The sequence below is a fragment of the Epinephelus lanceolatus genome, chromosome 7 (assembly GCF_041903045.1).
Source record: "Epinephelus lanceolatus isolate andai-2023 chromosome 7, ASM4190304v1, whole genome shotgun sequence".
Classification (NCBI taxonomy): domain Eukaryota; kingdom Metazoa; phylum Chordata; class Actinopteri; order Perciformes; family Serranidae; genus Epinephelus; species Epinephelus lanceolatus.
Window position 1 is genome coordinate 16374230 of NC_135740.1, and position 23859 is coordinate 16398088.

Consider the following 23859-nt stretch of genomic DNA (forward strand, 5'->3'; position numbering starts at 1 on the left):
CCTTGTGCTGTCTCTTAAATCTATCGTAAGTATGTGCAGTGGAACTCCGTGAGTCAGTAAGCCAGTGTCCCCAAGATAAAATTCTGTAATGCACTTGCCAAATTAAATGATAACAATTGTGATTCTGAGCGTGCACGAGTCAGACAGAGGGAAGTTAGCAAAATAGAGTTGGTAAGGAAAGGAAAGGAGGAGGAGATACAATCATAGATGTCGGCTGAATTCTTTCTGGGGCCCTGAACTTTTGGGAACTCTATCGTAAAGGTAAAATGGAAAATGTTACACCTCCCGTTCTCTGTCTCCATCTCACCGGCCCCTCCTCCCCGAAAGTCCCTCAACCTCACTATTTCACTTACCAAGATAGTGGTGACTATGTAAGTTCTGTTCTGCAGTCCGTAAGTATCGTTGCTGCTTCTCGTCAAGCTGGCAGTAGTCACGTACTTTTCATCCTCATTCCAGTAGCCAACCTAAGACAAGGATAATATATGTCAAAAAAAGCTTTAAAAAGTACTTTCAGTCACACTGAGAATAAATGCTATTTATCTAATTTCTTATGAAATTTGAAACAAGGGTGAGCACACACCTTCTGAGACATGTTTTAATTATAAATAGGACTACTGCGGCTTCCAAATGAGTTCCAAAATAGCTGCCCACAGACGCCATAACGGGAGATATGATGAACTCACTGTCAGTCTTTGGTTTAGCTTACTCACAGCTTGATGATCCAGGGTGCTTCAGCTGGTTGCAGGGTGTATGGAGAGTTGCAAGATGACGCTATGAACTAACTATCTTGACTGTCGTGTTTAAAACAATGAATACAAAAATCCCCAAACAAGCATTCCCCAAATAAACAAAGTACAAATGCAGAGTTGAAATCAATGGGGTATTAAATGACTTCATCAAACAATGAAATACTAAGACTAACCAAACAGGCAGCGGTGAAAGAGTGTAACCCCATGGTGTCTCCCACGCTTCACAGTCACTTCAGCACACCTGCGTTTAATTAAAGGTTCCCCAGATGCCAGGTCAGGTGGCACATTAAAGTGACTCAAAAAATAATAGGAAACTAGGACACGCTAGAAATGGCTCTATCGAGGACATTTGATTTTAATATTTGATAGGATGTTGATGTTTCATAGGGGTGCTAACAACACAAATAAAGCTGACGTTGTCACTTTATGTGCATCTTCACTTTTTACACTCCTTAATGTGGTAACAAATTGTTCAAATTATTAAATTTCTCTGATATACGTTGTCCATCTGCAGCAGTATTGGTTTTCTTTTTGTTTTCCTTTCAGACAATTCCCATTTATGTCATTCCTACTTATATACTGACACAATTTACAATAAAAATATTACATTGTTGCTGATTTCACATTTAAATTGGCAATGGAGATATTCAGGATTTTTTAAAGGATGTAGGATAAATCCTTGTCTCTGATTGACTTTTCCTAAATCAAATCAAATCAAATCAAATCAACTTTATTTATATGGCTCTTTTCATACGACAGTAATACAAAGTGCCTTAAAAACAACAAAGAACCAAAACAGAAAACAAAAAAGAAAAGAGAAGACCCAACCCTCCCACCCCACACAGAGATACATAAGCATACACATACGCACACACACACACATACACACACACACACACACACAAGCTATCACTAAAGAGACATCCTACTCAAAACATACTTGTGATTAATAATCTGATCACTCCAAGATGTTACTCCTTATCTTCAGTGTAAATATAGGTAAGTTACTTGATAAATGTGTCTGATTTTTTCTGTCGAGAAGAACTTCTTTACTTTCAAGGAGTCTCCTCAGAGCATTCTCATGTGTAACTCTCATTAGTTTGACAAATACGAGCTCAGACCTTTCTGGATTTATTGAATACTGTGTAAAATGAGCAGGCACAGTTTTTAAACAGAGTCCTTGAGCAAGAATAAATATATTAACTTGGCGCCTCAGGCAACAGCCTTACCTTCTTTGGTCCAGAGGGGGCCAGCTCCATGACGCTGACAGTGTAGTTGGTTCTGCGGCCTTTCTCATTGAACTGAATGTGACCAGTCAATCCATCTATGCGGACCTGTAATGGAGTCACAGATATTGAATAAGTAATTCACAGGCTCTGACGGATGGGTAAATAATGGCTGCCATGAAGCATGATACTCCTACAGTCCATTTTCTTCATGTCTGCGTTGGCAGCGAGGATTTGCATAATACGCTTACACGCAATGCATGTTAAGCATAGCTCACACGTGTTCGTATAAGTATTCATTTGTGAAAGTCCACAGCACCTGGTCCCCATGGAAGTGAATGACAGGCGGTGTGCGTGCATGTGTACAGTGCAGTGTGTTTGTCTTGGCTGTGTGATGGAGTTAATTGAGCGAACACAGCTCAAATCTCCAGTCCATCCGCAGGCAGATGGCTAGATTGACACTGAGCAGGCCTCTGCACAGCCACTCTGCAGACAGAGCCTCAAGCTCTGCACACACACACACACACACACACACACACACACACACACAATTACACATATGCCTTCACAAACAGTGCATTTATTATACCTACACACTGAAAATGCCATTTCAGGGTACAAAAATGACATGTGTGACTTTTAATTGTGTTTTCAATTGGCAGTTGTATTTCTGCAAAGTCACTTTTTTTAGAATATAATTTTAAATATAATAAAATAATTGACCTTGTTCCTCAATATAATTGGTCTTTACATGCATGAGTGTGTTTGTGTCTCCATGAGACACTGTGAAGTCTCAAGGCCAGTACAACATTTCTCTTTCTATCGCCAAATATTACATTTCTAAACTCAATTGTTGATGTCATATTCCATGATGATCACTGCTGAGCGTTATTGCCTGCAGGTTTTGTTTACGAGCCATGATGTCACATTTGATACTGGAGAGCTCTCCTACGACTTAATGTGAACTTTACACGACAGAATGAGACCTAATTTGTTCAGCCAGCCCCAACTCAGGAGCTGTTAGCCAATGTGTCATTCAAGAACTTGCATGAGTGTGTGTGTGTGTCTATGTATTTGCATGTTTGTGCACGCAATGGTGTGTATCTTTGTACGTGCACAGACCTGCTGCAAGGCTCTCTGGATGTCTATGCCCTGTCCCCAGGGAGCTGGTGGGTTGGCAAGACACTCTCCAGCGTTGCCCCTGCGAGAGATGTCTATCCTCTGTCTCCTTAAATTCTGAAAGGCCGTGGACATGACTTTCACTCCGTCATATGTTAAAGCGCCTGTGTACTGTAAAGAGAGAGCAGACAGATAACACACAGGTCCAGTGTTAAAAAACTAATAAAGGTCTTAGTCGAGGAAAGGCAAAGCAGCAATGAAAAAGAAATTCAATGAATTCCAGCATTCCCCAGCTTTGAGTTTACACGAAAAGACATCATTTCTATTGCTTAAGTTTTCTGTTTATTTCTTGACCCTGCAAAAACAATCCTTTATCTCAGCTGGCTGGACTGTTGTTATGGCTAAAAATCAATAATCATTTAATAGCAGAAATCCCACATCTGAATCACCTAACTCAGATAAGATCAGGGGTTATCTGTCCACCAAACTTAATAGAAACCATTTCATAGCTTTTTTGCAATATGCTGCTGACAGTCACAAACAAACTAACTGACTGACGAGGGAAATAACAACTTTCTTGGCTTGACCTCACACAGAAAATCAGTTATTACAACTCCTCCATCACGGTTTAGTTTTACGTTACTTTAAACGTGACATCTTAGCATATGCTGTGCAGCTTTATGACTTCTTGTATTAATACTTTGAAGATAAAGGAAGGAAAATAAAAGATGGACAGTTAAAGATGAAAAACAACAGGCCAGCTCCCTCAGTGTAAAAGTCCATAGTACAGACAGGCAGTTCAAAAATTCATCCGAGGCACCCTGACTGTAGTTAAAGATCCTTTAGTAATACATAGATTACCAACACGTTTCAACTAGAAAGTCTGTATTACGCTGAGTGAGCTGGCCAGTCGTTGTTTTTTATCTTCAAGTGACTGCCCCATCCTTGAAGAGCACCTGATTTTCTTTTACAACTAACTACACAGAGCCTTAACCCAGCGCAGCACTCCCTATGTTGTCCCTCATTATCAGTGACTAAAAGACGGAGAGTTCAGAGAGCAAAGCAGTAGTACTTTGAGTCCACTCTTGGGCACTTTGGAGTCTTTGTTGTCAAACTCCATCCACTGCTGGACCACACGGCTGACGGTGGGCTCAGAGTTGTTGACGAGCTGGAAGCCAGTGATGTTCGCCCCACCTTTCCTCAGGTCCGTCAGGTCGATGTCCAGGAAACCCTGAGAAAGGAAGTGGACAGGTAGAGAGGTAAACTGAGACATGCAGGTAGGTAAAAGATATGCATATTGGAACTATGCAAAAACAGTTGCAAGCAAAGCAGAGTCCTCAGAGGAATTCACCAAAATTCATGGCAGCTGATGTTGAACCATATTTTCCACAAAGATAAAAGGGAAAAGAGACATTCCATTTAAGATACAGGGCTACAAGACACTGTGGACATCTTGCATTGCTTAACCATGATTTTTATTTTAATGCTGACTGAAGTGACAATCCCAAATCAGAGGTCTCACTAGATCAGATCAAAACTTTTTGGCGTGTGGCCCCTTCAAACAAATCAATGGCTGCTTTGTAGCTTCTTGTCACAAGTTATGCCTCATGGTGAGCTGCAGCTTTGAGCACTTTAAAAGTCAACAGACCGATTATTCCTTTATAGATTCTTTCATTTGAAGGATTTTAAAAGGCCTGACGAGGTCAAAGTATCTAGCATTTTACCGAAAGAAAAAGAGGGAGAAAAACAGCAGGAAAAACAAACGTTTTGTGAAACTGAAATTTATTTTATTTTCTGGGTCCTGCCCTCAGGTTGTGAACCACTGGGGGATAGGAATCACATGAGAGAAAAGAAACCTATTTATGCTGCACCAAATCTTGGAAGCTGTTGCCTACCATCTGACCACCAATATTTTGGGGGTTCCAGTGTAGCCAGCAGATATCTGGACCAAGACTTATTCTTTCTGTTATCACTGTTTACAGATCAACTGACCTTATGCTAAGGCCTGCCCCTTTGTGATGGTCCAATAAGCTGTCGGAGTAAGCACGAAGCCCACGCTAATTTAACTAACTGCACTCCCTGAAGAAATATTATCATAGTTTTGGAAAAATGAAACAGTGATTCCAGAGAGAAGCAGACAGAGGGGTCTACAGTCTGTGTGTGAAGGATATATCCAGGACGTCAAACTGACTCAGCAGCAACAACAGGTTAAAAAGACAAAGATAGTTAGAAGCTAAAGCCGAACTATAGGCTACAGATCACAGTGTAAAAGTGAACCACTGCATCACTGGTAACCGCCACAGAAGACAATGAAAATAAAGGGAAACTTTGCCAATATTGAACCAGCTGTGTGGCATTGCAGTGTGCGCAGATGAACGGTGTTTTGGCATCCACCCTGTGCCACTGCCTGAACCCAGACCTTTGCCGCTGGACAGGCAGGGATCTCAGAGGGAAGTCAAACAACGTTCATCTGCGCACAATGCGATGACACAGAGCTGGTTGAATATCAGCAAAGTTTCCCTGCTTCCCTTCACTGGTTCCTGTACAGCAGGGTCGGTCTTTATTCACTGTTATAATCATTAAAAAGCAAAAGCAGTATGTGTATACATTCAGTAGGCTATATCTTCAGTAGCTAGCTAGCTAACACTACATTTTTCAGGGTTTATGAGAGAAGAAACGTATATCTTTTTCCAACCTCTCCAGGTAACGACTATCATTAATACACAATGTGCCCCAGGCACAACATTTAGCTCGATGCCCACAAAACCAGCCTGGCCAAATTTGAAACGACTGCATTAGAGTCAATGGAGCACAGCTGTGTTGTTGTTGGACCCTGGTCCTACCTTTATGCTACATTATGATTGGCCAGTCTGCGTCCGGTGGTGGGACTTAGCGAAGGGTCAATTAGCAAATTGAGACAGGTCCAGACAACATTTTAGCCTACCCCTCTAAAACAGATATAGTGCAGATATAGAAGAAAAAATAAGATAAAAAGCTAGATAGTCATCAGACAATAGCTGATTGGTTCCTAGACTGCATTTTGGCCAATGTGTTCCCCCTGTTATTGCTCTCAATACGGACTGTTTATCTGCAGGCAACCAAAGCTCACTCAAACATGATTGGTCAATACTACTCAGACTACAAATGGAAACCAGAATGCTTCTGATATCAAGATTTTGTCCTGTTGCCTTCAGATACTACATACATATTCAGATATCTATTTATAGAGATTATGCAACACCAAATCATGTTTGTTTTGTTTCTTTAACCTTTGCTTTTATTTATTGTGAATTGGCAGATAAGTCTAACTCTGACACACACTTCAAATAAAACAAGGGAAACAGGCAGACATTACTTTGTTTCAGGAGGTCACGAGTCTAAAAGGAACCAGTGGTCTAGTGGTCACTTGGCATTAGAGGGTAATCCTGCAAAATGTGCTGCACTCTGGCTACTGTTTTAACTCTGCCATCAAAAGTGCAAGGGTTAATATCATAATGAAAATGGCAAATCCTCCTTTTTCACTTAGAGAGGTTATCCCATTGAGCATACTTCATCCCCGTCTTTCCTGAGGGGCAGCAGAAGTGAAAAAGAAAATAGAAACCTCATTTTATGTCTGTGTTCAGTCCGGAGCTAATCTCTGATAGACTGAGTCCTCATAGGCTACTGTTAACAATGGAAGGATCAAAACCTTATAGGCTACTGTGAACAATGCAAAGGATGCCTCGGGCAGAGCAGAATGGAGAAAGAAGCGTTTTACTGTAATGGTATCATGTATTTTTCCCCCTGACTATTATGTGGAGAGAGCAGAGCGAGAGAAAGGCAGAGAGGCAGATTCGGTCTCTCAGCAGGCTGCCTGTCAGCGCCGGGAAAAGGAAGAGGCAGACAAGTGGGAATGGGTGGGAGTAGAGACTGAGCAGGAGTGGAGGAGAGAAGATTTGTCTGTGATTTGTGTAAGATTTAAGAGTAAAGTTTTGACTGATGAAAAGAAAAAGGTGTCTCTGGTGTTTCTCCTGCTCGCCAGGCATATATCTGACAACACAAACCTTTCTATCCTTTCTCTTTCTTCTCTGCCCTGATGTTATTTGTTTCATGTCATTTGAAGCTTTGGCTCTCTCTTGGCCATATGTCTATCTCAAACTCTCGGTTGTTTACTGTCTCTGATGAAAGACAAATAAGAAGAAAAGACAAAAAAAGAAATGGATGGCTGTTAACTAGTGGTGGAAAGTACCTACAAGTCACCCAGTAATATATAAGGTTTAAGATGGTTGCTGATTGCATCCAGCAGTGCTGTAGAAGAACTACAATGGCTGACACAAAAATGCCAATGGCCCTGTCTAGAGCCAGTGTTTGATTGTCTGTTCTGGACTACTGCATAACAAAATGGCGGACTCAGTGGGAGAGTTCCCACTGCATATGTGGATATAAACAGCTCATTCTAAGGTAACAAAAACACAACGATTCCTAAGCCCTGTTTCCACCAAACACTTGGTACCTCTGGAGCCAAAAGTAACCCTTCAGACATGGTACCTAGACCCTAGCATTTCCACTGTAGGCTGCAGTGTTTCTAGCTCCTGCCAGATTTGTGTGTGATAGGTACCCCAACAGAAGGGGTACCAAAAATGGGCACAGTACAGAATGGTCCCAATAGGCCCGTTTCCACCGCAGAACCACCCCTGAAGGACAGAGTTCCGGAACTTTTACAGGGGCTAAACAAGTCCCTGCCTCGGAGTAGGTACTCAGAATGGCCCCGAGAAACCCCTGGCTGGGGCTTGGGGATTACTTGGTGCTGATTGGATATAATCAAGGCGGGATATGACGTTTTGTAAATAACAACATGGTTATCGTAGATTAGCTGGGCTAACCGTTAGCTGTTAGCGGTGTCTGTAATAACTCAATAAACAGTCCGTGAAAAAAATATTTTTTCCAGCGGATATCTTAGTTACAACATGATTGAGCTAGCAAAGCAATTTCGTGTTGCTATGTGTGGTATTTATTCAGTTTTGGGAAATCACGATGTCTAGAAAGCATCAGCTGACAGGGACAGCTAACAGCAGCAGCAAAGCTAACATCAGGAAGTCACCTCTTAAAAGCCTCCCGTTGTCGGATACAACATGAAACTACTCCAGTTAGCTCAATCATGTTTTAACTAAGACATCCGCTGGAAAAAATATTTTTTTCACGGACTGTGACTGGAGTTATTACAGACACGGCTAACAGCTAACGGCATCCCTACGCCCCTATGTCGCCCCGGTCAAAATGGTCGTGCAACGATTACGTCACATCCAGAGCCCGTAACTTTACAGGAACCTTCCTCCTACTCGGCTCTAGGTCCATGTCATTGGTCCGACAGCCCATTGGTTCAACATCCTATTAGTCCGACTGTCCGCGGTACTGAACGGCTCGCGGCTGGCGTATGGTGCGCCGCAACCGGCTCTGGGTCAGCTGGGAAAGGCTTGAGGTGAAGCAGGCTCACGGCTTATGTGTTTGCCACTTTCTTTTTCATTTTAACCCACACCATGATCTTTTCCTGACCCTAACCAAGTGGTTTTTGTGCCTAAACCTAACCAGACCTTAACCACAGGGCATCATGATGATTTCGGAACGGACTTCGAAACAATGGGTTTAATATGGTCGGAACAATGGGATGTCAGTCCAATGGGCAGTTCCCCTCTGCTCTCTCAGTGGAGACACGGTGGTTGAGAGGGCCAAGCGAGAGGACGTTCCTGTAGTAGTTCCTGCCCCCCCAGATAGTACCAGGAACTTCTTCAGTGGAAACGGGCCTATTGGTACCATCCACAACTTTTTACAGTGGAAACAGAAAAATGTGTACCGACCTGAACTGTATTGTACCGTACTGCTTGGTGGGAATGGGGCTTTAGTTTCAGCAGGTATTTGTCCACTAATGAAAACATAGTTATGAATATTAGACATCATTTCTGCCAATAGATGCCCCTAAATCTTACACATTGGACCTTTAATGCATCAACAATTATAATACAATAATATAATATAAAATACTCTCAAATGGGCCATTTCTGCATAATGAGTACTTTTACTTTTGGTACTTTAAATATAGTTTGATGGTAATAGTTTTGTTTTTTAAGTAAAATTTCGAGTACAACAAAGCATTGCTACTTTTACCTAAAGAAGTATTTCACCAGACCAACAAACGCTCTCATCGTGGGTGACATAATGCAAGCTTGGATGGTTTTCTACAGGAAACAATGTAGTAGCTGGCTGGTAACAAACAATCTCGAATTACAGTTGCACAGTAAACTAAAATATGTTTCTAAAAACATTTGAGGTGAGACATAGGCAACACAGTAACAGAATCTTGGTTCATATTTGATCAGCACTGCCTAGTGCTGAGCTCAGTATTTTCAGCCTCTGCTTTTACAATACAGGAAACAATTTGGCACCCACTTCCTGTTCACAAATTCTCATGTAACAGCTAAACAGTGCACTAAAATATGTTTCTGAACACATGTTAAGCGAGAAAAAGGCAATATCATCACAGAATTTATATTTGATCAGCACTACCGTTTGATCTGTTTGAGAGGGAGACAGAGGTGCTGGGTCTCATTTATGAAATGTTAATAAATCTGTGAGTAGATTTGCACATAAAAAAAACCCTTGGTACTAAAAACCTACTCTGGATTCATGAGCGCCGAGGAAAACATTGGATTTGATTGTAGGCACGTGTGAATGTTCATGAATGCCAATCAATCATAAATTGAAATTGCGCTCCCGCTTGTCAGCAATAAACATCCATCCCCACCCATAAATAGCCAATGGCCACCATAAATGGAGGTGATAATTACTATGGATAGGTTCTGCATTTGCTCCTGCAAACATGGAGCAAACAAAGAAAGAGAAACAGAGAAAAAGAAAAACATCCATCTGACGCTGAGACTGAAGTTATTTTAGGTAAAGTTGGGTTGATTAGTAATGTGACAGAGACAGGTAAATCAAAGGCTTGGACAGAGGTAAACGTTAACTCAGTGTCATCTGTTGTAAGAACCATCCAAAAAGTCAAAGGAAAATGGTTCAACATAAAGCTACAAGGAGGCTCTTCCCAGTCACAGCTCTCTGCTGCAGACCAGCGCAATGCTTGCATCATTGGAGAGACCTCTGTCAGTTTGTCCTCAGCACTGTTTGTCACTGTTGTGAAAATAAACCACACTAACCCAACAAGTAAGATAGTCTGGTGTGAAACCACATCATCTCCCTTCAGCTCTCCCTCAGATTCAGCTTCACCAACTGCCCGGCATGAGCGGAGACAGACGCCAAATTACTTTCCTACATCCACAGGTCTTATTAAACCAAAACTCAATTTGAAATAATGTTTACGTCTCCCATGTCGCGTCTCTGATATTTCACAAAAATGACATGCAGTTTGGGGCTGCATCACGTAAACAGGGCAGAGGGGTAGAACAGTGTTTTTCGGTTTTGTTTAAGGTCGATTTAAATACATGTTTCAAAGGCATCTGTGTACATAAAAGAGCACAAAGTAATAGTAATTTCTAATAATGACACCCATCATTTATGTGCAATATCTTATTTACACAAGCACTGCAAGCAGTCAGAAGCTCATATTAAATGAATGAGACCCTTTGTGTGTATAGTGGAAAGCATACGACACGCGGGAGTAAGATCTGCAGTATGAGCAACAGCCCTACAGCCAGTGCAAATCTATGTTTCACATCATCCAGCGAATTTAATCTGGGGGATGAGCAGGGAGATCTGGGCGCTGGTAAAATGGAGGGAAGGTTACCACAGTTCATTCACTATGCACATGGTTATGATACAAAGCTGGTAGAAAACTGTAAAAGTATTCCTTTAAGTAAAACCTCTAAGTACTTCCTTCACCACTGCTGTTAACTAGCTCAGAGTTCAGATTGTTTCCTTTTGGTGCTGAGGAAGGTCGGCGGGGTGGCAGGTACAAAATGAAGGCTAGCTCAAGCTTCAGGAGACAAAAGCAAGTAAAGAAGAGACATAGTGTTCAGCCTCTCTCCCTCCTCTCATTGCTGTCTCCCTAATGCACCTGTGTGCTGCCAGGTGTCCATATTTCTCAGCTGAGCAGACAGACTAGTGTCTTTTTTTCTGCTCCATGTATGAGCTAATGCAGCGCAGTGAGCTGAAGAGGTTACTATAGAAACTAGCCTTTGCTAACACTGGACACGGAGGGTGGTATTTCTGACGGATATTTCATCCACATTTTAACCACTCAAATTCTATTGTGTATGGCTCTATCACACTATGTTTTCACACACACACACACACACACACACACACACACACACACACAGCTGCAAATGTACACACACATAAGTAAATTAAGAAAATTTTGAAAAGGTGCAAGGACATAGAAAAAGTAATTTTTGCACAAACCTTTTAATGGGCCCATTATAAATGACTGTGGCCACTTTGCGTATCAGCTGTTATTACCGTCCAAGCCTTATCATTTAAAATTAAATCTGGCAAACTGGCCAGACAAGAGAGATTGAGCCAATCTAAAACTCCAGCAGTGAGAAATTGTTCAAGCCAGCAGCTGCATATTAATGCTGTTATTACTACAGCTTCGGTTGATGTCAATTTTCTCTTCATTTGGTTGCATTTAGTGAGTCTGAGCAGTGCTGAAGGGGTCCACACACCATTTGCACTGAGAAAATGGCAGCAGACAAAGCGAGCTAATGGATATAAGTTGCATACATTGGCTGCCTGACCTTTTTCTGTCACTGTGAGTCTGCATAGATTTCTGACTGTCACACATTCCCCTGCCTGTGCTTCACTGTGAGTCTACCACTGTGCTGCTGTTATGTCTGCAGGTCTGACGGCGCAGAGGAAGAATATATAAAGTAGCTGAAGAGGAAAATGGGATGAGAGAACATAAAAGACATAAAACCAGATAGTTTTAGGCTAAATTATTCAGCACATGCAAGTCCATTAAACTGGCAATAAAGCAAGGAAAGTCTGGAATCCTGTTAAAAGCCACATTTAATAGAAACGCAAATTCATTCATCGAGGCATGAAAGTGTGCAGAGAAGTATGGACATTTTTCAAAGACAATCTAAACAGATAAAAATGCTGTGATATAATGATGATTCCTTACCAGGTTAGCCAGGATGTAATGGTAGCTCTTTGCATTCTTGCCTTGTTCAACAATCTGCAAGACAAGGTCAGAGGAGATAGAGAGAATAAAACGCCTGTGATCCAAACAGACTGTTGGTTTGTGTGTGTGTGTGTGTGTGTGTGTGTGTGTGTGTGTGTGTGTGTGTGAATGGCTTTGACAGTGTCTCAGCAGTATACCTGGTACAGTGCACAGTGCTCGACCTTGTGTAGGACAGACAGAGAGGAGGTTCACAATGTATCAGACTAAAAGGACTTAACACTTAACATTAAGAAGAATACTGGTGAGTAACTTAACAAAAATCAGCTTTAATACGAGTAACAGGTCAACATGTCAACAGATTACGCATTCCGTTTAATAAAAGACATCAACGTAGCTTCAAGAAAATGACAGTTATGGAGTTTGTTCAAAAAACAATTAATAAAAAATGCCATCTCCTTTCCTCTCAATCGTTGTTTCCTCTTCTCCTCCCCTTGCTCATGTCCTTCTCTCCTCTATTCTCCCATCTCCTTCCCTCTCCTCTCCCATATCCTCCTCTCCTCTACTCTTGTCTCTCATTTCCTCTTCTCCTCCCTTCTCCCCTTCCTTCTTCTTTTCTTCTCCTTTTCTCTCCTCTCCCATTTCTTTCTCTCATCTACCATCTGGATTCCACCTCTATTCTCCGTTCTCATTTTCTCCCCTTCTTCACTCCCCTCTCCCATCTCCTTTTTTCTCTTATCTTGCTTCTTCCTCTTTTCTCATTTCCTCCTCTCCTCTCTTCTCTTCTCCTCTCCCTTTTCCTCCTCTCCTTCTCTCCATTTCCCAATCCCACCTCTTTCTCTGTCCTCCTCTGCCCTGCTCTGCATGGCATTTCTTACAAATTGTTTGACTTTGGCCTCGCCTCTTCTTTTTCTTTTCCTGCTCCTCTCTCCTGTTCTTTTCCCCCTTTTATTTCTTTCCTCTCCTCTCCCCTCTCTCTCTCGTTCCCTCACCTCCTCTGCTCTCTCATCTCCTTTCCTCTCCTCTTTTGCTTCCTCCTCTCCACTCTTCTGCTCTACTCTCCCGTATCCCCCTCTCCTCCCCTCTCCTCTCCAATTTCCTCCTCCCTTCCCCTCCCCTCCCCCATCGCCTTTCCTTTCCTCTATTGTGTCATCTTTTTTTCTGCTCTGCAGGGCTGTTTTTACAATTGTTTTGCCTTTGGCCAGACACTCACTCCTGTAAAAACATATTGTCTACCGCTCACAAACTCACCACTTCTAAGAAAAGCAACTAAATAAACAAACTCACTTAAATATTATAATTATGATGTGCAGCTACAAATAAAGGCAAAGCATGCCCTGAAACAACCCGAGCTGAACATTTTAAAAGCAAGAAATTATAATTATTACAATTAAGTGAAAATAGGAAGGATCAGAACATGAATGAACAAATAAATGAATATTCAACTCTTAAATGAAAGGAAACTATACATAACAAATCGCACTTCACATCCTCTGGGCTTTTACGTGTCACCGATTTCTAAGTGCTGTATATATACTATAGTATATTTGCCTCCCTCCTCCTCCACCTCGTCTGTGTTCCCCTGAGGGCTCAGATTTGATCTTTGATCTAATATTGAAATAACTTACAATATTCCTGGAACTCCACCGCCAGCTACCAAACGTCAAATAATAAAGTCTGTCAGTGCTGAACTGTGCACAAGCCCCTCTCCCACGCCTGTATCTCTCCTCTGCCTGCGCTGCTGTCGTTCTCTAACTGCAGGCGTCACAGGTCAGCCGAGCACCGAGGGTCAGCACCGTTTGAACATCACAGAGAGGTGTGTGCCAGAGCTGGTTTATTTATGTATGAAATGGGCACATTGGACACAAGTCTGACTGACGTTTGACTGTAGATGTGGTGTGAGATTAAAAGAAAAATCCCCGTTGGTGGCACTCAGGGCAACTGTCTAGTTCGCCTAAATAAAGAGCCTGCTGTACTGTACAACAAATGCGTGTGTCATCGCAGCATACTGGGCAGTCAGTTAGAATAAGGCAGAGCGTGCAGCGCTTATTCAAAGCCATGCACCATCCAATTAATAGCCTTAGGACAGCGGATAAGAGGCTCATTCCACAGTCTCTGTTCAGGCACTATGCATGACCTCACACATTTTTCACTCCTCTCGCTCTCTGCGAGCATTTTCCCTTGCGTATACTTCAGGGTGTGTACTCATTTGTTTCTGTGTTATGTGTGTGTGTCTAATGATGCTGTAGGTCATGACAGAAGGTGGCATTTGTTATTAATGGTGACCCCAGCACAAGGCGGGCCCCACGGCTGAGCCCTGGGCAAGGAAAAACTGAAGGGAAGGAGAGACACCAATTCACTCGACACCGGGGGAAAACACTTATTACTGCCACAGTGGACCGTCAAATGGAAATGTTTTGGATGTGAGGAGCCTTTTAATTATACATGCAGATTTAAAGAGTCATTCAAAGTTCAGCCCCAAGAGAACGGGTCGCGCTTTTGTCTCTCTGCTGGAAAATGCACTTGGAAACGTTTTTGAGGTAGCTCTTCTGTCACAATGAATATTCTCTAAGGAGACTATATCAACATTCAGTTCATGTGAGAAGTCGCCCTCAGGAAACTGTCAGTGACATTATCGTAGGAGAATCTGTGTACTGTATGAGATGAACGAGATGAGCACAGGAGGGGGTGTAAAGGGCAAAAGAGGCAGGGGTGTTCTGTGTGTGTATGTGTGTGTGCATTCGCCATTGTTTGGATGCATAGGCGGGACGGTGGAGGTGGAGGCAGGGAGCAGATGTGGGTGATTGATGGTGGCCGTCTGAACGGAGAACTTCTCAGGCTCAGCTCCTGTAAACTGGTGAGAACTGATGCAATAACCTTAACTGTAGACACCGGGCCATCAATAACAGTCACAGAGCAGCCACAGCCTACACATATAGATGGGGACTGTGTGTGTGCATGTGTGTATCTGTGTGTCATGAACATGTGTGTGCGTTTTTTTTCTTTTCTTATCAACAACAATATACTGAGACAGAAAAGAACTATTAAAATCTGACTGAAAAGTCATAAATCACACAAGTGACATCAGCAAGCAAAACAATACAAATATGACAAATGTGTGGATATTTCTGAGGATACAATTGCCTGTGCGCATAAAATGTTGCTGTGTCTGTCGAGCTCCTGTTCTTGCACGGTACATTTCAGTTTACGAGACCTTTTTGATGGCAGATTTTGACTTATCATAGCAGGAAAAGCTCAGGTGCAACAAATATTGTTTTTAAGATGGCTCAGTTCCAGTGTTCAGAAAGGAACCGTTCATTATTTATGAGCAGGGAGGGGGTGGTGCAAAATGGGGAGGCAAGTCAAATAATTTTTTAAGCACTAGGGAGGGACTTGTGTTTTTTTATTTTAGCTTAGACAGGGGACATACAACTTTAAATGCTTGTATTTTGTATTTTTTTTAAATTCCCCTTGGAACCTCAAATCCTGCTAGCGGGTTTAAAAAGACATGTTTCCTTTAAAAAACACCAAAATTTAACCATTTATCATCACCTGAAACTTTAAAAACAGATATTATCATTGGCTTTTCAAATTACTACAGGCCTTGAACACATCATGTGCAATGAAGGCTTCCATCATCAAAATCCTTTAATTTAACATCTCATTTAAAATTTCGCCAAAAACAAACTGCTCGCATTAACATTAGATTCTGCCCTCCTGCATGCATGACAACAGTGACAAACCAAGGTTGGATTCAGTTCCAGGATTTCATTTTCAATTTTTAACTTTTAACTTTCAAACATCAAAGGGTGAGTTATAAAAATCTCTTAATGTCTGCTGTGCCAAATTACTGATGCTGTGTTCAGTTTTTGGGTGAAAGCAGTCATTACATGCATCCATATTCTGCTGAGGTGCACACACAGCTTGTGCAATGGTGTGATTTGTAAGAAGAATTTGCATTTTACTTAAGAAATTAGCTGTTTGTTTTGGTGATAACTCTCACTCCCTTGCTGTTTGCTCATTGCATTGGCTCATGTACGTACATTTGTTGTAAATATTTAAAAAAAAAAAAGGTTATTTATAGTAGAGGGAGGGTCATACTTTCAACAAGTCAGTCAGGGAGGCTAAAGGAAAATATATCTGCAGCTTCTAGAAGGCTCAAGATTAAAAATATAAAGAAAGAAGTTGCATCCCTGTCACCCCCCTCCTCCCTCCTCTGATAAATAAAGTACAATCCCTAGGCCATGACAGTGAGCCAGCATCATAAATACCAGAGCCCTGGAACTAGCTCACCTGTATGAAATGCACCCTTTATAAATTTCAATAATTATACCTTTGCTTTTCTTGCTACAATGCGCCAAAATGTCTGCTGTGAAAAGGCCTATAATCACAGTAGCAGATTTACCGCTCAACATTTTTAGTCATTTTTAGAAACAGTGGGTGCTTAAACTAAGACAGAGGTAGCCAGTTGGAAAGTCAACTGTCCCTGGCAGATTTTATCAGCTGTAGCTAGCTAATTAAGCTAAGGTTAGCTACATGAGTGGGTTGAAAAAGCTGACTGCGGCCGACTATTTCATGTTTCCACCTGAATCGTTTTAAACAAGAAGCCTAAGGGGGGTGTAATATAGGTAATGAATGGCTACAAGCATGATATTGTGATTAAAGACTGAGGCTAAAGCTATGTGCCCTGGGCAAAAAGTTAGCATCTTCACCAGTTGATTATAACATAACATTCTAAGCTCTAACTCTGTCGCTCTAACATAACATTCATAGCATGCATATGTTTTTGTTTTTTAAAACGTATGTTCCAGTTGTAAAAGAGGAAAGGCTTTTAGGTTGAAAACTAACGTACAGTTGAGCACGGTATGCCAGCTGCTGTACCTGGATAAGGAGTCTGGGTGAGACTACTAGCAGGACAGAGTTGCTAACGTTACTTTAAATTCTTCCACACAAAGTGGATGTGCTATGCATAAAATTATTTTTTTTATAATGTAACCTCTGACACCATAAAATAATGTCGCAAAATACTTCTTTGACTTTGGAGTAATCCTCTTTTAGGCTACTTCTGTAGGAAGCACGCTAGTTAGCCTGACATGCTAACAACTGCATCTTCTCTTAGAGCACACAAATGCTATTTATTCATTTTTCACACTTTCACTCTCATGATTTTGGTTTTGTAAATTGTACAAAAATGCACCACCATCAAAACTATTTAAAGTGGAAACAGACAGCTTTTCAACTTCCTCCACCCCTAGCGTTTTTCCAGGTGGTAGCCTAGTATTGTTGGCTCAGTGGCAAATACAACCGGATCACTTTACATTTCCACCAAAGCCTAGCAACTACCAACAACACTGGACCCACTGCATTTTGTTTTCTACAGTGACTTTGGTTGTTTCACCATCCGCCATTTCTGCTACTGGAGACAGCTAAACAAAAGCTCTATCCGCTTCCTGTTTGGTTGCACAATCATTGATGCTCTTCCTTTGAGCTGTAAAGTAAGCCTTCATTTTCCTGGGAGACTGTTCCCGCTGACAGGCAGAATTACATAGTGAAAGTAAGGCTTAGAGGAAAGCAATCTAAACGCTAATGGTGTCATTATTCTATAGCCATTACATTGTGCAATCAACACTGATTCCATTATAATAAGTTAAAGCAAAAAACATGTCTCTTTCCACTTTAAATGCTAAGTCTTACCACAGCTCCCTGCACACTGCTTCACTGTGCAGTAAAATCCAAAGCTTGACAGGCCTGTCATACCTAATTACGGTTGCTAAGCTTGTGATTGGGCAAACTGTGTTTGGGGGAAGAGGTTTAGCCAACAGTCGATTGTGATGCCAAGATCCGTCTCCTTCCAACCACACAGAGGTGAGTAAGTGATGATCCTATCACAGAAGAAGTGCCGACTCCAAATGCCAATGCTGGGTTATTTATCTCTCCTGTCCTTGACGCTCCAGGAGACTAAACACCACAGCAGACCCCCAACCAACCCCCACTCTCCATTTACATCCCCTCCTTTCTCCTTTGTTTGTCTGATTAAAACATGCACAGCCTTGTCCTACAGTGTGTGTATTTTGAATTTCTGAAGAAGTCCTTTAAACATAACATGCAGGCTAATTACTCGGTTTATAATAAGCTTGATGTGCTGATCATGTAAGAATAGTACTTATGTTATTGGGAGCTACAGCATTACATGCATGGTTTTATTATGAGGTTGCAGCCTTTCAGCTGAAGTTGCATTATATATCGCAACATAATTACATAATCCTGTCTGCAATTGCAAAAACAGAGAAAATCTCTTCACCTTTTTCAGGATGCCAGTGAGCCTCTCTGTCTCACAGTCGATGATAATCTGGCCCTCCTTCCTCTTGTCCAAATCCTGGAACACTTTCAAGAAGGAGGCCTCCGTCATGGTCTCCACATTGACTGAGGTCACCAGCCAGTTCCTCTCCGCTGCTGTGTCCAGGACCTTCTGCAGCACTGACAGGCCTAGACGGAAGAGTGGAGAAGGTTAAAACTATCAGTGCAAGAAGTGCATTCTGACTAAACTGGGAAAGAAAAAAAAACTGCGCAGGTGTTTCCAGAAAAAGTTCTGCAAAGACATTCAAGACGAAGTGATGAATGACTAGCACGTACTGTACCGAGGGTGATCCATAAGTGTCTGTATTTTATTAGGCAGCACGAGACATAAATTATGTGCAGGTTAATGTTATACAGTGTGTGGTTATATTATGAGCTAAAAGATGAATTAAAACAATTTGGGAACAAAACAGAAGCTGTGAAGAAAACCAAACCGCTCTTGATAAGCTTATCCATCAGAACCTCCCCTGTAGCCTCGGTGATAAAGTATAACGAGTGGGACAGTCCATTAAGCACTTTGACACGTACAGGTGTGTTTTTCCACTTCGTACAGCGTGGGGCTAAATAATCACCACTTTCACACTAACAAATAACCAGCCCGTGCATCAGCGCAGACGACGCACTCACAGCCAGCTTTACGTCCTCCGAGCACCAATTACAGGTGGCGTTACTCGATTACACTGTCACTGCGGAGACACTTGTGCATCACAGAGGCAGAGGCTGAGCAGCCAATGAGCTTAAGGCACATGCTCAGACAGTTAAAAAAAAAAAAAAAAAGGCGATTAGAGAACACATTGATCTTGAGCTCTGATTTACAGTCTGACTCACTGTTGTACTCCTTTGCTGCTGGCGGTAGACCAATCAGATTCCTCTCGAGCTGGCAGCCACAGTTGTTCCACCGAGTAAATAAAGTAATTTCACCCGCAGCAGACTGGCAGACATTACCCAAATGAATTACAGCAATTACAAAAATTTAGAAAATGTAAACTAATACTTGATTTATCTGTATTTGTTTTACCACCGCTAAGCTGGCAAACACTGCTGGAGTCACCGTGGGCCTACACATAATGTGTTTTGTATATTCCTCCATGCTTGTTTGTTCATGTTCATACAGGCATTTTATGCATATTGAGCAAATGTAAATATGGCTTATCCACAACAACAGCAACACAGACCCCGTCAAAAGAAGAATGAGAGAGGCACTCGCAGCCTTTGAAAGATGATTGCCTGGCCTTATTAAAATGCACACCAGCTGCTCTCCAGGCAATCCATGCTGCCGATTTGACACCAGGTCATTAAGAAATGAAAAGATGGATGCTGTTTCACCTCCACACATGACCACAACACAGTACATGTAAATAAATTAGACACCCCCCGAAAAATGACGTTTGGAAATGTACATGGAGACATGTAGCTCCTTCTGTGGTGTCTCTATCCATTCTCTGTGGCTCATGAGTGAATAATGGTAGTCCTTGGTGTTGACAGATTCAGTAGAAGCTGTGAAACAGATGATAGGCATGGGAACACAGGGGGCAGTTAATCATGGCCGTGAATAAGGCCAGTGGGCTCTGAGGAGAGTGGACAACTTCCTCTGAACAGAGTGAAAGCTTTCAGCACCATGGACAGCACCGTGCACCATGATCTGAGGAAGCTAAAGCTCTCTCTATCTCCTCATGCCTTCTCTTTTAATTATCTCACCTCTTCCTAATGTCTCTGTGTGTATTTATTTGGTAATCTGGTTTTGCATTATGTACATTATGTTCCAGCACTTGAGCAAGCTAAAATTAGTGCTGGAATCTCATTAACGCTTGGTGTTGAGAATGTTCTGCACTGTAATGTAATACAGCGAGACCTGGAGTCAACTTTGCTTCAATGCTATCTGTGTGGCTGGTCTATTACATTTCTTATCTTCCATCTACTCTTCATTCCTTGCCTGCTTTCTTCCCTTTTTTGTCTCACTCTGTTAGCGCTGAATATCCTCTCGCCTTTTCAAATGTAGCTATGTGGCTGATGCACCCCTATAAATCAGAGCCAGCCTGACAGTGAGGCTCGTGAGACTGGCCAAGGTAAAAATGGTCCTGCAAAGGCATCTTGGAAGAGAATAATATCATAATGGAATCTGGCTGTCATAAGCATCCCTCTGGCCAGAGGCAATACACGGAGACCCGGGCACCAGGCAATCGAAGGTAAAGAAAATAACACTTTGGGGAAACCATTTCCTGAATATTGTTTATGATAGGTTTAATGGGCTATCAAATTTGTTTTCCCGTGCTTGGCTTTTGAAAATAAAAGGAGAGGCACTTTTATTAGCGGTAAGACAGCAAGATAGATGTTAATAGGAAAAAAAGGGGGGGGGGGTATTAAAGTTGCTGAAGTGTTAGGAAAGTGACACTGCATATGGTATATTTTGATGTCCTTGTCCAATTCACATAATGGATAAAACACTGAAAAAATCTCAAGTATGAATGCATATAATATAAATATATGAGTGGACATTAGAGAGCTTTTAACCTTTTTATGGACAATATCACCAACGAGTGCCAAATACAGATACTTGGAAAAAGCACAGACTATAGGGGGCGCTAGTAAGAGGCTAAAATTATTATTTTAAAAAACCCTTTACCATCTGTAAAGGAGACAACACAGAAAACTACACTATGAAATGCACCGCCGCTCCGTCAAAAAAAGACAAGGTGCAGGAGCAGAGCCAAGAGTCGCTTCTTGGAAGCTTCTGAAATGCACTGTTGCACGTCTGGTGGAATCACAAGCATTGCCTAGAGCAGTGGTTCCCAACTGGTCCAGCCATGGGGTCCAGATTTCTCCTTAGTCATTAGTTCATGGTCCACACAGTTTAATACATTCAGTGTCATATTCTTGTGTTTGGCCATGTCGTCAAGCTAGTTTGCCGTCTCTGTCAAGTAGCTGTCCGGTAGTTGCTCACTCTACAGGAAGTAACGGCACTTCAAAATAAAAGCTCTGTGCTGGAAATTTACTGTACTTAAAAATAAAGTGGCTTTTTACGACACATTAGTGAGTCACTTGTGGTCCATTCACAATGGACCCGCGACCCACCAGTTGGGAACCACTGGTCTAGAGTGGCCACGATCAGCTCCGGCGACTGTGTTGCAGCTGAAACGCGGTGCAGCTGTGCCTGGTGGAACTCAGAGCTCGCGTATCTGTTCATTTCATGCTTGCTTTGTTTCATATCTGGTGTACTGTCTGCAAGATATGTGTACTATCCAGTTGTTAAGGTAGAAAAAAAGTTATGATTATTTTCATTTTCAACTTGCTATGAATTATTTCTGTTGTGTTGGTAAAATATATTTCTAAAAAAAAGGTCATAGTACGTACGGGTTTGAGATCTGTGTAGTCACAAACAACCTTTTCATTCAACCTCTTCATTCATATGAGCAGTGACTGATCCTCTTAAACAAATAACAATAACAAAACAAACATCTGTGAGTGGTAAAGCCAAATTGGCCTCAGGATAAATGAATGTTAATCTGTGTGAAGAATGATAATCAGAAAATTGATTGTAATTTTGCGCAAAATGCTCACAGTTGATGGAGCTGCCCATGGCGCACATACGCACACACACACACACACACACACACACACGCCAAACAAATTCCTCACAACTAAACATGATTTTTCTTAAAGGCTTAAAATAACCCTGTAGGAAGGGTGACTACAGCGTAGTATCCAGGCAACAGAGGACTACTGATATGGATTCCACTGGCTCCATCCCACCACTCAATCACACAGGGGTGACCCTGCACACACACACACACACACACACACACACACACAATCCAACAGTTTGTCAGTTGGTAATGAAAGGATCATAGCAGATAAAAAAAAATCAGTGGGACATGTGTGTCGCTACGGCCATCATCAATCAATAGGGCTAGAGACCACTGTGAAATCTCCCCTGTCACTGCGTGATCGTGTGCTTTGCAGAGTGACATGATGGCATCTGTCTTTTAAAGCTGACTTAAGTCTGCTTATGTCTCTCACACAAGTCAAAAACTCCAGGAGGGAAAAGTTGCAATAACGTGCATGTGCAAAATGTGCACACAAAGCATGCACACAAAATACACCCACACAGTCATGCTCCAAAACCCACACCAACACCTGGGACAGATGGCACGGCATTATGGGAAGGGTACAGCTGATTGGTTAGAGAGGGGAGGAGGCTGACAGGTGTGCTGCTTTATCTCTGCAGAAATGTTTCAAAGATGTTTAAATTGTATGCCACAGCAGTTTTTGTGCTTTTCTTTTTTTTTTAGTATGCGCCTAATAAAGGGACAGTTGCAACAGGAGTTACTGCTGAGAGCTGCTCCATGAAAAGCTTAATCTTTTGTTCCATTGTGTGATTTATCTGCTACTCAGCGCAGGTCAATGTTTCTTTTATGTGTTCTCCGTCTGCACAGAGACGGTGGTCTGAAATAAATGTTCTGATGGCAGCTCATTGCAGCACAATGGCTATGATTGACCCCATTGCTGTCGCCATGGCAATATGAAGACGACTAATGGTGGCTGGTTTAACGACTGGTTTTGCCTGTGAGTGTCTTCATGTGCATGTACTTGAAATGCTTTTGAAAAGAAATCCCACTGTGAAAAATGCTGATATTCAAACATGAATGAGGATGATGACACATTGAAGATAAATGCACCTGTTTATAACTGACAATCCACTGAAAACCTTCATGTGAAATATTTGCGAAAATAACCTACATGTACACTCCAAGTGGCTTGGTCCACCTCACAGTCATTTTCATTGTGAAGCAGGAAAGTTTAAAGCATATAAGCTTATCAAACATAAAGGTGTCCACTTAAAATAATATGCTAAATACATATTATGATGTGAAATTAAATACACGAGTTTCCTACCTGAGTCAGAGCTGTACATGTAGACAAACTTGGTCCACCCGTAGTGGTCGATCACTCCCACCAGGGCGTCCTGGAGCTCAGGCCTCAGCTGGATGACAAACTGGTTGGCCGTCTCGATGGGGAAGGATGGCGTGACAAAGCAGACGTGCAGTGCTCCGCAGAAGGACATGAGCATGTTGACTGTCTTCCTGTCATACAGGCCGATGATGGCATACACACCTTTGGAGAACTGGGAGCAAACTGCAAGAGAGAAGAGAAAACGCGGAGAGAGTTAGTCTCTGAACTTACTTTATCTGATCAAAGGAAATGAATGCAACATATTCTCATTAAGTAGGCACTTGCTACTTTGGTGGACCCATAATTTTTTGTACAATAAACTACAAAATATAGGAATTTTCAACACTGG

At 42.0% G+C, this 23859-nt stretch overlaps 1 protein-coding gene across 4 annotated transcripts in view; it reads right to left on the reverse strand.

Annotated features, from left to right (window-relative positions):
• Positions 1-23859, reverse strand: part of gria1a (glutamate receptor, ionotropic, AMPA 1a) — a 91550-nt gene that overhangs the window by 46360 nt on the left and 21331 nt on the right. For all 4 annotated transcript variants that reach the window (XM_033632481.2, XM_033632480.2, XM_033632479.2 and 1 more), the window contains exons 3-9: positions 23454-23693; positions 18505-18689; positions 12207-12260; positions 4167-4325; positions 3098-3265; positions 1979-2083; positions 354-464 (exon numbers count right to left, since the gene is read on the reverse strand). In XM_033632481.2, the coding sequence (XP_033488372.1) occupies positions 354-464; positions 1979-2083; positions 3098-3265; positions 4167-4325; positions 12207-12260; positions 18505-18689; positions 23454-23693 (1022 nt within the window). The remainder of the gene's footprint in view (positions 1-353; positions 465-1978; positions 2084-3097; positions 3266-4166; positions 4326-12206; positions 12261-18504; positions 18690-23453; positions 23694-23859) is intronic.